The 15,864-nt window shown below is 44.1% G+C and overlaps 1 protein-coding gene across 1 annotated transcript; it reads right to left on the bottom strand.

Moving 5' to 3' along the window:
• Window positions 1-1,076: 1,076 nt before the first annotated feature.
• Window positions 1,077-6,937, bottom strand: LOC135894515 (keratin, type I cytoskeletal 19-like). Its single transcript, XM_065422621.1, has 6 exons — window positions 6,500-6,937; window positions 3,802-3,884; window positions 2,112-2,268; window positions 1,717-1,878; window positions 1,459-1,584; window positions 1,077-1,298 (listed from the first exon to the last, which is right to left on the bottom strand). Exons 1-6 carry the CDS (start codon window positions 6,935-6,937, stop codon window positions 1,077-1,079), a joined length of 1,188 nt encoding a protein of 395 aa, XP_065278693.1.
• Between the last annotated feature and the right edge of the window lie 8,927 nt (window positions 6,938-15,864).

Below are 15,864 nucleotides of genomic sequence, written 5' to 3'. Positions count from 1 at the left end.
TAAAATAAAAATACTCTGCCTTTTAAAGGTTCCCATAAAGAGAAAGGATCCTTACCAGCAGTTCCAGAAAGGGTCCAAAACATCCTGTGGCACAAAGAGAAAATAATTATAGCAAAGAACAATCACAAATATCAAGTGTTGGATGAGAGGAAGATATGAAAAAGTAAAGTCTCTCTATCAGGCGCCCTTTTCAGCATCAGGAACGAAAGGTTTATCTCCTTGCTGGCTCCTGTACTGACTCTTCTGCTCCTTAGCTCAGGGAAGAGGAAACTATAGAAAATGTGTCAGAAAAGGACAGAAGTGGCAAAGAGGATTCTGGAACTAAGGAAATAAATTAAATATGAGAGATTTAAGAATCTGTCCAAGCCCAAATGGTTTTTCATGTTCCAGAATATGAGGAATGTTTTCCCTTTGGTGCCACACATGAATTGAGAGAAGGCTATGGCACCATGTCTGGGGTAAAGTTATACTGCTGTTTGAAATTATCTAGATACTGGGTCTGCATTCAAATCCCTCCTTAAGATTCACTTCCACCATGATGCCTACAAGAAAAGAACCAGCTGTGGATATTTGGAGATAATCTATTTATTTTATAAAACAACACTAACAACATTGTGTTATTAAGGCATTGTGTAACTAATAGCCAGTTACCACCTTGATTACTTTACTTATATATTCTACTTCTTTCCTCTATCCTTTGTCTGTTTGTCATTTAGATTTGAAACTCTTTGAGGCAGAGACTGTGCCTTCTTTTATTTTTTGAAAGCAACTAGCATGGTGTAGGCATTACTGGAAACAAATAATAAACTAACTAGTAATAATTAATCAATTAATAAAAATAGTAAATAATTAATGTAGCTATATATAATGCAAAATAATAATTCCCATCTGCACAACTTAGGTAGGATCACTGACATTTGCAGATTTGTCATGTATCCTGCCAATGTCGTCCACTGGACATTTTAGAGTCTCCAAGTGTATTTTACATGGAACATACTGCGGTGCAGAGTTCCCACAGAACTATCATGACAGTGTAACAACCCTCAAATGTCTTTTGCAGTGAGTATAGTTACATACTAGGAGTCTTGGCCTTCCAGCAGCTGGCGGTAAGTGGCAATCTCCTGCTCCAGACGGGTCTTGATGTCCATGAGTTGCTTGTAGTCACTATTCTGCCGCTCCATATCAGCTCGAAGGTCAGTCAGCTGTGCCTCAATGTTTCCAATCAGGTGCTGGATCTGTGCCAGCTGGGCACCATAGCGATTCTCAGTGTCTGCCAAGGTGCCTTCCAAGGCAGCTTTCTGAGAATAGAGAAGTTGGAAGGAAAAAAATTCACAGGCTGTCACCAAATACAGGATTGGTCTTTAGAAAGGAAACACCCTTGATTAGGGGTCACTTATCACTATATCTTTCCTAGCAGGGATTTATAAATTGCAAATCTTGGGAGAAATTGCCACATACCATGCTAAGCTGGGACTGAAGCTCTATCTCCAGGCCTTGGAGGGTGTGTCTCAGATCTGTGATTTCAGTCTTGCTGGTCTGCAGCTGTTCAGTATTGATGGCTACTTCTTGGTTCAGCTCTTCAGTCTGAAGCAGGGAAAACATTTGATAAATGGAGTGCAGTTTTCTGAAGATCATGAAAGGCTGTAGGAGCCCTTTTCTACAAGAGGTTTGAAATTATTTTCTTCTGTCTTGTATTGTTTTGTTTTGTTTTTTTACCTTACTGTTGAACCAAGTTTCAGCATCCTTCCTGTTTTTCTCAGCCATGACTTCATACTGGTCTCTCATGTCAGCCAGGACCTTGGTCAGATCAATACCTGGAGCAGAGTCAACCTCAACACTGACTTGGCCACCTGTTTGCCCACCCAGGGCTTTCATTTCCTATTGTAACATTGCAGAGAAAGACACAAGACGGCACAAGCATTAGTGAAAGACACTACTAATCTCTCTTGAATTCATCCACTCTCCTCAAGAGCTAATGTACCCAATCTATAAAGAGGCTTTTTATATTCTACTAGAAAGCCCAACATAACTGAGAAAGTTCAGATTCCCTCCTACATATCAGTCATCTTTTTCCTACTGCTATTTTCAAATGTACGCTTTGGGTTTTTTACCTCCTCATGGTTCTTCTTTAGGTAAGCCAGCTCCTCCTTCAGGCTTTCTATCTGCATCTCCAGGTCAGTTCTGGCCAGGGTCAGCTCATCCATGACTCTTCGCAGGCCGTTGATGTCAGCCTCAACACTCATACGCAGCGCCTGCTCTGTTTCATACCTTCAAAAAAGCAGACAAAAACAGAACAAAACCAAGAGTTATTAAAATCTAGAACAAGGGGCAAATAGTATTTATTACCATTTGCGTTTGACTTTGACTTTAGTTTTCTTCATTGTATAAAAAAACCCTATATTTGTAATAATGAATCTATCCCAATACTTTGCACTAGGTTGGTATGAGCAGTATAACTTACGTGACATGTACAGCACTGCTCTAATTTAATGTATGGAATTTAATGATATTACTTTAATAGAGCAAGACATTGTGCAGGAAGGTGTTGTGTGATCTTCCCTCTACACTCTATACATTTACCTTGTAGGATGCTATACTACAATTTTTCTAATCTTTATAAAGCTCCTTATATGGCTCTACAGAGTCATTCTCAGCATCCTCATTATTGTAGCTATTATTAACTTTGTTGAATTGTGTCATGATTTTTATAGACTGGTGTCTGCTAACATATAGGAGGAGGTCCACCCAACCCATTAAGGTTGGTTGATTAAGCCAGGTACATTGTGAAACCCATATTATACATTGGCTATATCTATTTTCAGACCACATTTTTATTGTCTAGTTTTAATGCATGGGCTTTAGTGACATTCCTTTTGCTTTTCCAAATAATAATGACATGAAGATCTGCCTGCCTTTCAGTTAGGGTTGCCAACTTTCTAATCACACAAAACCAAACACCCCTGCCCCGCCCCTTCTCCGAGGCCCCACCCCCGCTTGCTCCCATCCCCCCCTCCCTCCAGCACTCGCTCTCCCCCACCCTCACTCACTTTTACCGGGCTGGGGCAGAGGGTTGGGGTCTAGGAGGGGGGTGACGGCTCCAGCTGGGGGTGTGGGCTCTGGGTGGGGCCAGGGATTTGGGGTTTGGGAAAGGGCTCCGGGTAGGGGTTGGGGTCTGGGGAGGTATGGGCTCTGGGCTGGGGGTGCGGGCTCTGAGTGGGCCCAGAAATTAGGGGGTCAGGGTGCAGGAGAGGGCTCTAGCTAGGGCAGGGGATGAAGGGTTTGGGGTGCAGGAGGGGGCTGGGGCAGGGTGTTTGGGGGGGGTGCGAGCTCCAGGAGGGAGTTTGGGTGTTGGAGGGGACTCCGGGCTGGGGCAGGGGATTCGGGGTGCAGGGTCCCGGTGGCACTTACCGTGGCTCCCAGGTATCGGCTGCCAGGTCCCTGCAGCCACTAGATGCATGGGTGGCCAGGGAGGCTCTGCGGGTCACGGTTACTGGCCAATGCGAGCTGCGGAGCCGGCTCTCAGGGTGGGGGCAGCGCGCAGAGCTTTCCTGGCCGTCCATGAGCCATGGGGCCGCAGGGACCTGGTGGCCGCTTCCAGGAGACATGGGGAGCTATGGATGGCAGGGAGCCTGCCTTAGCCCAGGGCCCCCACTGCACCGCTGACCGGACTTTTAACGACCCGGTTGTGGTGCTGACCGGAGCCACCGGGTCCCTTTTTGACTGGGCGTTCCAGTCGAAAACTGGACGCCTGGCAACCTGACTTTCAGTATGTATCTCCTTGCCTTAGAGGAATTTACTTACTTGGTTTTGAAGTCATCAGCAGCCAGCCTGGCATTATCAATCTGCAGAACAATCTTGGAGTTGTCAATGGTGGCAGCAAGAATCTGGAAAAAGCCAAATGGCACAGCGTGAGTCACAGTCTAGGCTGAAATGACCATATGCCTCCATTCATCACAATCCAGGATAGAAGACGTAAGAAATTCTGGTAAAATTCTAACGAAGCTATGGGGGGCTTTAAAGTTGAGTAACTGACATTTCAGGTCTTTTTGTTTTATTCCTAAAGTAGGCCTGTCTCTCTTTGATCAAGGGCAGTAGGGTCTTCAGTTAACCAGGGCCGGCTCTAGGATTTTTGCCGCCCAAAGCAAAAACAATTTTGGCCGTCCCCCCCTCCCCCCCCGTTTTTTAATTACCCCACCCTCGGCCCCGCCTCAACTCTGCCCCTTCCCCAAATCCCCAGCCCTGCCTCCTCCCCCCAGGCTCTCAAGCCTAGGAGGGAGGGAGGGAGGGAGGGGGAGAAGCGGCGCCCGCGCCGCGGCCACTCGGAGTCTCCCCCTCCCTCCCAGGCTCTCAAGCCTGGGAGGGAGGGGGAGCAGTGGCCCGCGAAACACCTGTTTCGCGCGCCGCGGCCGCTCGGGATCTCCCCCTCCCTCCCAGGCTTGAGAGCCTGGGAGGGAGGGGGAGCAGTGGCGTGCGAGCGGCAGCAGCAGCGGAGGTGAGCTAGGGCGGCCGGGGCACATTTTTAGGGGCGGCATTCTGGCGCTGGCCATGCCGCCCCTAAAAATGTGCCGCCCCAAGCACCAGCTTGTTTTGCTGGTGCCTAGTGCCGGCCGTCCTGTAACACACCATGAACAGCCACACAGAGAGTTCTGTTTACTTAAAACTTTTTCCCTGTGTACCTTACCTGACAAATGTACTTTTATGAGCCACCTTATGTGGAGTTGGGAAGGAATTTTCCCCCAGGTCAGATTGGTGGGGACCTTGGCAGGGTTTCACCTTTCTCTGTGGTGTGTGGATGCAGGTCACTTGCCAGAATTATCTGGATATATGTCACTTTATCATTTCCCTTCCATTGCAGGGCCTTGGGCATTGGTCTCTCCAGTTCTCTGCCTGTGGCACATAATAGTCTGGTCTCTTGTGGACTGTAATACTTTGCTCTAATTTCGATGGCTAGATTTTGGGTGGTGTTGATGGCTTGTGGTTTATGGAAGGTCAGACTAGATGATCTGGTAGTCTCTTGTGGCCTTAAATTCTATGACTATCAGAAATCAATAGGTCACCTGGGAAAGCAGTGGAAGCTGCTCACTCTCATGAGTTGGGAATAAAGAGCAAGAGCCCAGGAGATTTAAAATGAGAGAATCTAATTCCAGCTCTTCTTTTGCGGAGGTTCATTTCCGAAATCAGTACAGTGTGAGCGAGGTAAGCCCAAGGGAAAGGAAACTGTGTGGGTGGGGTCATGAACTTCACACTAAGATCTGAAAAATAAACTTTAGGTTTTCTCATGAGACTGAGTGTTTACATAGTTCAGTCAGCAATCATGTATGTCTTCTAAGGTGTGTACCACCCTTAAACAAACTGTTATTGTGCACTAATGAATTTGCTGGGGCAGAACAAATCCTGTATTGTATGCACTTAATTTAGTTAATGTCGGCTGTTTCTTTTTTCATTAAGTAACATATTTAAACACTTCAAAGTTTAAGCTCAGGAGGCAGAATAAAAAGGGTTAAAAAAATCTCAGTTTCACATGTTAAAATTCGGAAGTGTTCCAGCTCACATTTGCAAACCCCTATATCTGGTCAGTTCTTATTTTAACTGTAAATATCAACTCAGAAATAGTCATCTTCTCTGATAACTGGTAAAGCAGTGCACATACTGGCTGTCCAGAGTCTTCAACAAAAGTGTATGATTGGTAGGTGACTGCAGAGATAGACAGATACCTAGTCGTTTGACAAGATTTAAATTGAAGGATGGCTTTTATTTTTATTTTTTATTTTTTTTGGTATGCCAAAATCATTCCAAAACCAAATTGATACGACCCTCGTTGACTTCAGTAGGAATTACCTTCACTTACACCAAGGCTAAATTTGGTACAATAACTGTGCAGAATTAATTGAGAAAAACGTAAGGACTTTACTACTGTTTTCAGGGGCATTGAGCAAATGTGTTTGTGGGAGTTAGTGGGGCCCTCAAATCATTTCACCATTGACTATTAAAGGTGTCACTTGTGCACATTTTCTTAGCTAACAATTTTAATAGCAGATACATTTCATACTGGGCATTGTCATTGTCCATCCCTTCTGATTCACTACATACTCACATCACCCTTCTACTCTCCCATAATCCACCATTCCTTTTGGCTGGTTTTCTATTGAAGCTTTTCTTTTCATTTCTTATTAAATTTCAGAAATGTAATTGAGGCTGAATTTGTCTTTCATTGTTACTGGAAACTACATAATAAAACAGTTATTATTATTTACAGATAATAACATTTTCCTTTCATCTGCTAATAATAGTCACATGATATATATGCTGTTTTAACAAACATTTGGGTCTATTAGGGTGACCAGATGTCCTGATTTTATAGGGACAGTCCTGATATTGGGGGCTTTGTCTTATATAGGTGCCAATTACCTCCCACCCCCTGTCCTGATTTTTCACCCTTGCTGTCTGGTCACCCTAGGGTCTATCCTTAGATGCTTTTTAATAAACTTTAACACCTTACCTTGTCTCGAAGATCTTCAATAGTCTTGTAATATAGGCTGTAGTCATGGGCTGGCCCTGGTCCTTGTTTCTGGTACCAGTCTCGGATTTTAACTTCTAGCTCAGAATTTGCCTCCTCCAGAGCACGTACTTTGTCCAGGTAGGACGCCAGGCGGTCATTCAGGTTCTGCATAGTTGACTTTTCATTTCCAGAAAGGAGGCCATCACCACCACCAAAGCCACCACCAAAGCCACCATACAAACCACCACCATATCCACCACCAAGGCCACCTCCTACCCCAGAAGAGACAAACCGAGCAGTAGAGACAGAAATACCCCTGCCACCCGATCCTCCATGGATACTTGGAGCCCTGAAGGAACCAACAGCCCGACCGAGTGAGGAACCACTAATATTACCTAGCCCAGAAGAAGTTATTTGCTTCGAGCTGTAAGTGGACATGGTGAGTAGATAGCAAGGATCCAACTCTAAGCACAGTTCAGGAAGCAGGAGTGAAAGATTCTTTCTCCCACCTGGCGCCTTTATGCCTTTATGCCTGTGACAATGGGAGTTGTCCATAGAACATGATATGTAAGCCCTGTGGAATTCAACAGCCGTAAGCCTTTTGCCAACACTGAAATTCTTCTTATTGGTCAGTCGATATGAAGTGGGCTGTGTTTCTTTGCCAAATACTTTCAGACATACCAGATTTCTCTTTTTTCTCCCTTCTCTTCCTCTTCAGACAAAAGGTGTGATTCACAGTATGTGGCTCTCTGCTCAAAGAGACATTTGTGACTCTAGAATGCTAGTTTACTTATACTGAAACAAAAGACCTTAAGCAAACACCCCTTCTGCACTGTACAGTGCCTCCATTGTGAAAACTTTCCTTAGGTAATTTCAGAAGAAGGTTTATAACACATAGTAATGCAGTTAGTGGCTGTTAGGCTGTTAATAGAGCCTTGTATAGAGGGAGCCCAGATGACAAACAGCACTGTGAGGAGAGAGCTTTGGAAAAATAAATTCCCACACTTACCCAACGTTTTCATTACTTCTCCTATAAAATTCTTCTTTCAAAGAAAAATTTCTCAAACACTGGTTCTTTGCTCTCAGTTCCTTCTAGGAGTACCGCAGGACAAAGGGTTTGATGGTAGAAATGACTTACATGAAAATATTTGTTTCTTTTCATAATATGACAGTCTCTTTCAGTGAGCCATGGTTTGATTTTTTTCCCCTAGCCCCAATTCATAGAATCATAGAATCGTAAGTCTGGAAGGGGCCTCGAGAGGTCATCTAGTCCAGTCCCCTGCACTCCTGGCAGGACTAAGTATTATCTAGACCATCCCTGACAGGTGTTTGTCTAACCTGCTCTTAAAAATCCCCAATGATGGAGATTCCACCACCTCCCCAGGCAATTTATTCCAGTGCTTAACCACCTTGTCAGTTCGGAAGTTTTTCCTACTGTTTTTCAGATAGTTCTTTAACCTTCACTCGCACAGCATTTCTGGGTTGAGCAGCATAGTGTCAGGTGCATGATTCTAAACTCGTCCTTTCACTTAGCAAAGGGTGTGACTGCCACTGAAAGCAGGGGATAGGAGCAGTATTCCTTACTCCTGCAGTGTAAAAATCCTTTATTATCCAAGATGAATTGGCCAGAAAAGTCATGTTGTTGGTGCTTCTGACTTATCTACAAGAACCCTTACAGCTGGGCCTATCTTTGTCCTTTGTTTGCGTCTCTTTCTTTAGTTGTTTCCCCTCAGCCCCGTCAAGAAATGTTACTTGTAGAATGGCAGGAGCAAAGCAGCCCACCAGCATTGTGCATTGCTGTGGAACAATCCTATTGGTACCACTGCAGGATGGGAGCAGCCCTTCCAAGAACAGAGGAGCATTGCACCATTTGGAAATGCTTCCACTATGGGGAACATTTGGAGCATGGGGTGCCAGGCTGGGGCACTCCTCAGCACCCACCAGCAGCCCTGCGGATCAGCACCTCCCCCTTCCCCCAATGCCTCGGGTCCCGCCGATCAGCTCCTCCCTCTCCCTCACAGCGCCTCCCGCCCACTGTGGATCAGCTGTTCAGCAGCATGTAGGAGGCGCTGGGGGGGAGGAGGAGGAGCGTGGGCAGGAAGAGGCAGGGGAGAGGGTGGGAAGAGGCGGGGTGGGGGTGCAGAAGAGGCAGGGCAGAGGTTTGGGGGAAGGGGTGGAGTGGGGGTAGGATCTGGGGTGGATCAGGGGTCGAGCACCCCCCGGCAACTCAGAAAGACGGTGCCTCTGCTCCTTGGATATGATCCGAACAATACAAAAATAAGAGCTAAGCCAAACAAGATACCTACTCCAACTCAGTGCCTGTGGATAATCCTCACGTACACAGTGAAATGCAGCAGGTGTTTAAAAGTGCCCAGCAGTGTTACATGCAAGTTGTTCAAATAACTCCACTGACTGCAAACTTCAGGCCAAATTTACATAGAGAGAGTGTAAATACCCAAGCTGCAAAGTAGAAATTGCAGGTTACCTGGACCAACAAGTTTATTTTTTCTTCCAAAAAGTTCTATGCACAGGCAGTGGCAGTGCAAGCTTTCCTCACGTTGCTCTTTCAACCCTGCTATGAAAGTAACACTTCTGGGAGAGCAGAGTTTCCATGCTTCACACTTGCTCAGTGCTTGGCCTCTCTTCTGGGTCTCAAGGAAGCACTAAGATATTACAGCCAATTCTAATAGTATTTGTTATGCCCCCTAGGAACTGTACTGAGACCACCAATTCATTTAACAAAGACCATGATCAGACATCGGATGGTAATGATTTTTAGTCACCAGTTAGTACCTATGACCAATAGATGAAGAACTCCATACTCCGTTATTGTCCCATGAGTCATCTATACCATTAAAAAGCTCTAGCAAAAAGAACGAGGAGTACTTGTGGCACCTTAGTGACTAATCTAGCAAAAAGAACTTTCTGTCTCAAGAGCTGGGCTCTTCAAAGTTTCACTATATTGATCAACAAGTTAGACTTGTTTAATGGTACCAGCAGTTCTGCGCACAATTTCTTCACCAAGTATTGGGACTCAGATTCCAGAGGACAGAAATTTGAATATACAGATAAATAGCTTGTAGCTAGGAGCTACAATCCAATTTAACAAAGGCTTGTATGCTAGCTGGGCTTGTTTTCTTCCTTCTTGTTTCCTTGTATATGTCTTTTTTTAAACATGTCACAAGATAAATCACAGAGTGTAATCTATTGTATTCAGGCATTGTTGTTTTGAAAGTTTGTGATTTGCACTTACATTTAATATGAGAAATGTCCACTTCAGCGTCTGGTTTGTATAGTCCTGTTGGCAAATGTGTGACAAACATCAGACTACCCATCCTAAAAATGCCTAATATATCCTGGATAGGGCTGGCTGTTAATGGCCATTTCTAACATATGGTGACTAGACAATTGAGGCACTTCCATATTTTGCCATGCTGTATGTTTGAGAGATCCATATTTCCAGCACAAGCTCCTCTAAACCTAATTGTGGGCACTCACTCTGCCTCTAATTGCTTTGTTTTAAAGGCCAGAATATAAAAAAAGGCAATGCAACATTTATTCCTTTCCAAAATATAGTGTTGTGCCAACATCGCAGCAGAGTACTTTAGGTGACAAACATAGACACAAACCCATGGATTCTTTGTTTCTAAGTCTCCTTCACACTGTTAGCAGGTAAGTAGCCCTGAAGAATACCATAGGGATGACCTTTCTCCTCTTCATCATTACAAGCCTCCCTCTCTATTTATCTACTTAAATGGCACAGTATCTGAGAGTTTCCATTTCCTCTTGAACTTTTTACTAGTCTAGGTTGTCTACTACCCTGCTATCATGCCATCCTATCATTCATTACAACTCACCACAATTTGTTGCACACATCACGGTGGACAATTTTGTCACATTGCTTTCAATCATGGATGTTTTAACCCCTACTCCAAAAGAACATCAGAGGGAGCCCTGGAAGTTGGCAGCTGTAATTTTAGACCTCCATGATATCAAATAATGTGGACTTTCAATTGGAATTAATTGCCTAACTACTGTTTTCTCCTTAGAAAATCTGCCCCTCAGTATCTAAGTTCTGCAGCCATAAAGCATAGTGGTGACAGAAATGAACATTGAACTGCATGGTGATCTCATGAGAAGTCACACAGGAAAAACTATTAAATATAAGAAGGTTACTAAGTGACATATCACAATCTCTTGTAATGTATCATATGGTTATTGGGGAGTGAAGTGGTATCACCACTACTGGTCTTTAGCTCTTCTATGCAAATATTCTACAATGGGGGAGGGGTCTAAAATAAAACAAAGTGGATGTAATGAATGTTAAAGCAGAAGCCAAATCTTGGAGTGCTTTGTAAGAACTGGCTTCCAGCAAACTACGCTGGTAAGTGGTGTGAGAAAGAGGCTCCCCATTCCCAATCCTCTGCTTGGGAATTTTTTATTTTTTTTTAGTGAATTTAGTGCTTATAAAGTGGTGAACTGAGAGGACTGATTCATAAATTCATTCATAAATTCACAGTTTAAGGCCAAAAGAGTCCAATAACCCTAACTGCTGTAATCAGTTCATCTCTTAATCTTCTTTCTGATCAGCTACACAGATGAGCTCTTTATGTCTCTGTAAGGCATATTCTCCAGCCCTTGCATTATTTTTGTGGCTCTTTTCTGCACACACTCCTATTTTGCAACATCCTTTTAAAATGTGCAAAACAGAACTCTATGTAGTATTACATTATTGGTCTTCCCAATGCCATATACAAAGGTACAGTCATCCTTCCACTTCTATTCACTACTTGCCTCTTTATACATCCAAGGGTCGCATTGGCCCTTTTTGCCACAGCATCCCACTGGATGTTGAGCTGCTTGTCCACTATGACCCCTAAATCCTTTTCAGTCACTGCTTTCCAGGATACAGTCCACCATTCTCTAAGTATGGCCTGTGGTCTTTGTTCCTAGATGTATTACTTTTCATTTGGCTGTAGCAAAATGCATTTTGTTTGAATGTTTCAGTTTACCAAGCGATCCAGATTGCTCTGTATGATTGCCCTGTCCTCATCATTGCTTACCACTCCACTGGCAGTGGTTTTATATTTATTTCCAGATCATTTATGAAAATGTTGAATAGCATCAGGCTCAGTACTGATCCCTGTGGAACGCCACTAGAAACACCCCCCATTCAATTATGATTCCCCACTGACACCTACTTTTGGTGATCTCTCCATTTGCCAGTTCATAATTGACTTAATGTGTGCTTTCTTGATATTGTATGGGTCTATTGATTTAATCAGAATGTCATGCAAGACTAGATCAAATGCCTTACAAAAATCTAAGGGTTGAAAGCACTGACTGCTAAGCCACACCCTGGGCCTTTCACTGTGCTGTAGCATTGTCCACACAGCGAGTTAGTGCACACCACACTGGAGCAGCATAGATTGACATCCTGGCTAGCCACACATTGACTTGGTATGTAGACAAGCCTAAGTATATTGCATCTCTCCAAACTTGCAATCTGCCAAAGAAGGAAATCAGGCTTGTTTGACAAGAGCTATTTCCCATAAAGCCAGGTTGAATGGCATAAATTATATTCCTATCCTTTAATTTTTTACCACTTGAATCCTGTATCAAGTTTGCCATTATTTTGCTCAGGACTGATATCAGGATAACAGAGCTATATTTATCCAGGTCATCCCACTTGCTGTTTTTTAATATTGGCATGATAACAGCACTCTTCCAGTCTTCTGGCATTTCCCCTGTATTCCAAGATTTATTAAAAATTAACAACAGTGAACCAGAGATATCCTCAGCCAATTCCTGTAGACTCTTAGGTGAATATTATATGGGCCTGCTGATGTAGATATTATTTAACATCTTCCTCTGTTACTAATGGACTGGAAAGTACATCATCCTCATGTGATTCGAGTACATTATCATGCTTTTTTCAAAATATTGAACAGAAATATTTGTTGAACACTTTTGCCTTTTCTGCATCATTATAAACAGTTTTACTGCCTCCATTTAGTAATGCTAGTAATGCTACCATCGCTAGGATTTCTTTTGTTCCTAATATACATCAAAACTTCTTATTGGCCCTAGGCCTGCCAGCCATGGATATTTCCCTAATGTCTTTAGCTTCTCATATCAATTTTCTATACTTCATAATTTCTAATTTATATTGATGGCTATTTCCCCTTTTTTCCATTTGCTATATAGTGCTTTTTCATTTCTAATTGCTGTTTTCACTTCACCAGTGAACCAGCAGTGGCTTAGTGATAATACATAAAGAGCAAATATCTGCACATCACCTGACAGTTCATTACATGGCATCTAATAGTGATATGGTCACTCTAGAGCAGTATTTCCCAAAGGTGGGTCCCAACCCACCAGTGGGTTGTGGGAAAGTTGTATATGTGTCACCTATCCAGGGCTGGATTAACCCATCACTGGCCTTGGCCTGGGCAAACATACACTTCTCTCAGTGCGGAGAGGAGGCCTGGTGCGGTGGGGTAGGTTGGAGTGTGAGTCCACCTGGTACTTACCCTCCAGCAGCAGGCCTGGCTTTCTGCTCCAGGTGTGGTGACCTGGCACATGGGGTCACAGCACCAAACTTGAGTGACACTGTGATTTTGTGCATCACGTCACAACACTCAGACTGGGGAGCCAGGACCAGTTTGACAAAGCCCTGGCTGGGATGATTTAGTTGGGGTTGGTCCTGATTGGGGGTTGGACTAGATGACCTCCGGAGGTCTCTTCCAACCCTAATCTTCTATGATTCTATGACCAGCCCCATAGGACAGGAGCTGCCCTAGAACCCCACCTCTCCTCTCCACACTGGGCCAGGATTACAGTTGTGGTACCGGGGTGGAGAGTGTATATATATATATAATGGTGGGTTGCAAAAAAAGACAACTAGCGGTTGGTGGGCTGCCTTAGTAAAAAGTTTGGGAACCACTGCTCTAGAGGCAGCACAGTTAAATTCCTTTTTCTCAATATGGGCTGCTGTGTTCACACAGCTCTCCCAAACTTGGGATATAAATATAGAATAGCCTTTAGAAAGAAACACAGATGACAGTTTTGCCTGCAGAAGTTCTGAGTGTCCTGCTCAGCCCAGGGCAGGAAAAACCTGCCCAACAGGTAACTGATCCAAATTTTCTCAGGAGGCGAAATGTTCATCTCAACATGTTAGAGTGTCAGAGGGGAAAACCATTTGTAGCTACAGCAATTTTACTGTGTTGTATGATCATTGTGAATGCTGAAGTGTGTAGTTAGAGCATAAAGTGGCATCAGAGAAATTTTGGATCTGTCATTGCCCAATGATGAAGCTTCATGGGGGAGTTCCATCAACTCTCTGCCTTTTCCACCTAAATGTTCAGTGGAACAACTGGGCAGCCATGCCACTCTACATCCCCTATCTTGCCAGACACCGCATCCTCAGGAGAAATCAAGCCAGTGACAAATAGGACCGTCCATAATTTTAGGATTTAAAATATAAAACCTTTTATAAATGATGAGACACAAACAAACAAAACAAAATAATATCAAGGTGCAGTAACCAAAGCAACCACATGATCTTGTTGTAACTTCTGTCTCCTGTCCCAGGACTCCCTTGAAGCTAGATTCTCTTACCTGTTAAGTCCACTTTTGATTAATTACATAAGAATGGCCATACTGGATCAGACCAATGGTCAATCTAGCCCAGTATCCTATCTTCTGACAGCGGCCAATGCCAGGTGCCCCAGAGGGAATGAACAGAACAGGGAATTGTCAAGTGATCCATCCCCTGTCGCCCATTCCCAGCTTCTGGCAAACAGAGTCCAGGGACACTTCAGAGCATGGTTTTGCATCCCTGTCCATCCTGGCTAATAGCCATTGAAAAACCTATGCTCCATGAACTTATCTAGTTCTTTTTTGAACCCTGTTATAGTCTTGGCCTTCACAACATCCTCTGGCAAAGAGTTATGCATATGTGGTACAAAGTGAACTTAAAATGGCTGGAGATGGCTAGGAGAGAATTCCCTCCGTGCAGGAGAACTCTCCACCAGTGGAATGCTGGCAGCAGCTCAGGGTCAGGAACCCAACCTCATTCAGTGAAGAATCTTCTCCTCAGTGTTTGGAACCAGCCCTCACCTTTGACATCTTAGATGTTAAGTTATTGGGAGTGGACATTGTATTTTACTTGTCTGTAAAGCAACATACACATTTATGGTGCAATATGAAATTTATCATCATCATTAAGGTCGTGCTCTGGCAGCCTTCCCGGATTCTTGATTCACTGAGATCTCAAATACAGACATTAATTGCCCAGATAAGACAACATGAGAATATTAATAGTGTATTGTAGTCAGATTAGATCTGGCTCAGGCCATAGGGACTAACCATTGGACCATGGCTACACTACAGCTTATACCACTGCAGCAAAATACTTCTAAAATTTCTCAGTGTAGATGCACCTTTCCTGTGATCATCCTTAAAGCTTCTGGGTGCCTCAGTATGAGGAGAGTCTAAGATTCCATTTAGGTTCTGAGATTTTATCTCTTTTGCTGTGATGGCCACATGAATTCACTTTTTCCAGCCCTCCCCAAGCCTGGCTGTGCTCACAGCTGCAGCTCAGTTTATTCAGTTGATCTAACTTACCTAAATGCATGGAAAAATGCTTCCCAGGCCTGAGTCTTCACTACTTTCCCATCACAAAAATGAAAGAGGTTAGAAACCAAAAGAGGATCCACCAAAGAGAGTCCATAGCACAAGTTAGAAGCTGCTTCATCATTCGGCCTTGACTTTTCTTCTACTTCAGTGATTTTAATTCATCTTATTCACTGTAGTCAGCTACCTACTGAACTTTGAGAACCTAAGCAAAACTTTACCCTGTCCCTACCCTGCCTTTTGATCACTGCTGCTTTTTTTGTGATGTATAATTCTTCTTCGAGTGATTGCTCATGTGTATTCCACAATAGGTGTAAGTGCTCACCACGCGCACCGGTGCCGGAAGTTTTCCCCCTAGCAGTACCCGTAGGGGAGCGCCCCTGTGACACCTGGAGCAGTGCCTCCATGGTGCGGTATAAGGGACACTGCGCACTCCCCCCACCCTCAGTTCCTTCTTGCCACCAGTGAAGGTACTTCAGAACTGCTCTGCTCCAGCTTTGCTGTAGCTCGTCCCCAAAACTGCTTGATCGTTCAGTGTGTGGTACCTGTAGTTAGTTAGTCGTTTAGTTAGTTTAGTTTAGCTAGAGCGCCCGGGCCGGGGCATGCCACGTGCCCCGGGTTTTAAGTCGTGCGACACTTGTAGGCGGTCTGTGCCAGTGAGCGATCCACACACGGACTGTCTACGCTGTTTGGGGAAACCCATCTCAGCGATTGCTGCAAGATTTGCA

Source organism: Emys orbicularis, chromosome 25 (assembly GCF_028017835.1).
Source record: "Emys orbicularis isolate rEmyOrb1 chromosome 25, rEmyOrb1.hap1, whole genome shotgun sequence".
In the NCBI taxonomy this organism is placed as follows: domain Eukaryota; kingdom Metazoa; phylum Chordata; order Testudines; family Emydidae; genus Emys; species Emys orbicularis.
This window is presented reverse-complemented; position numbering and strand designations above follow the sequence as displayed.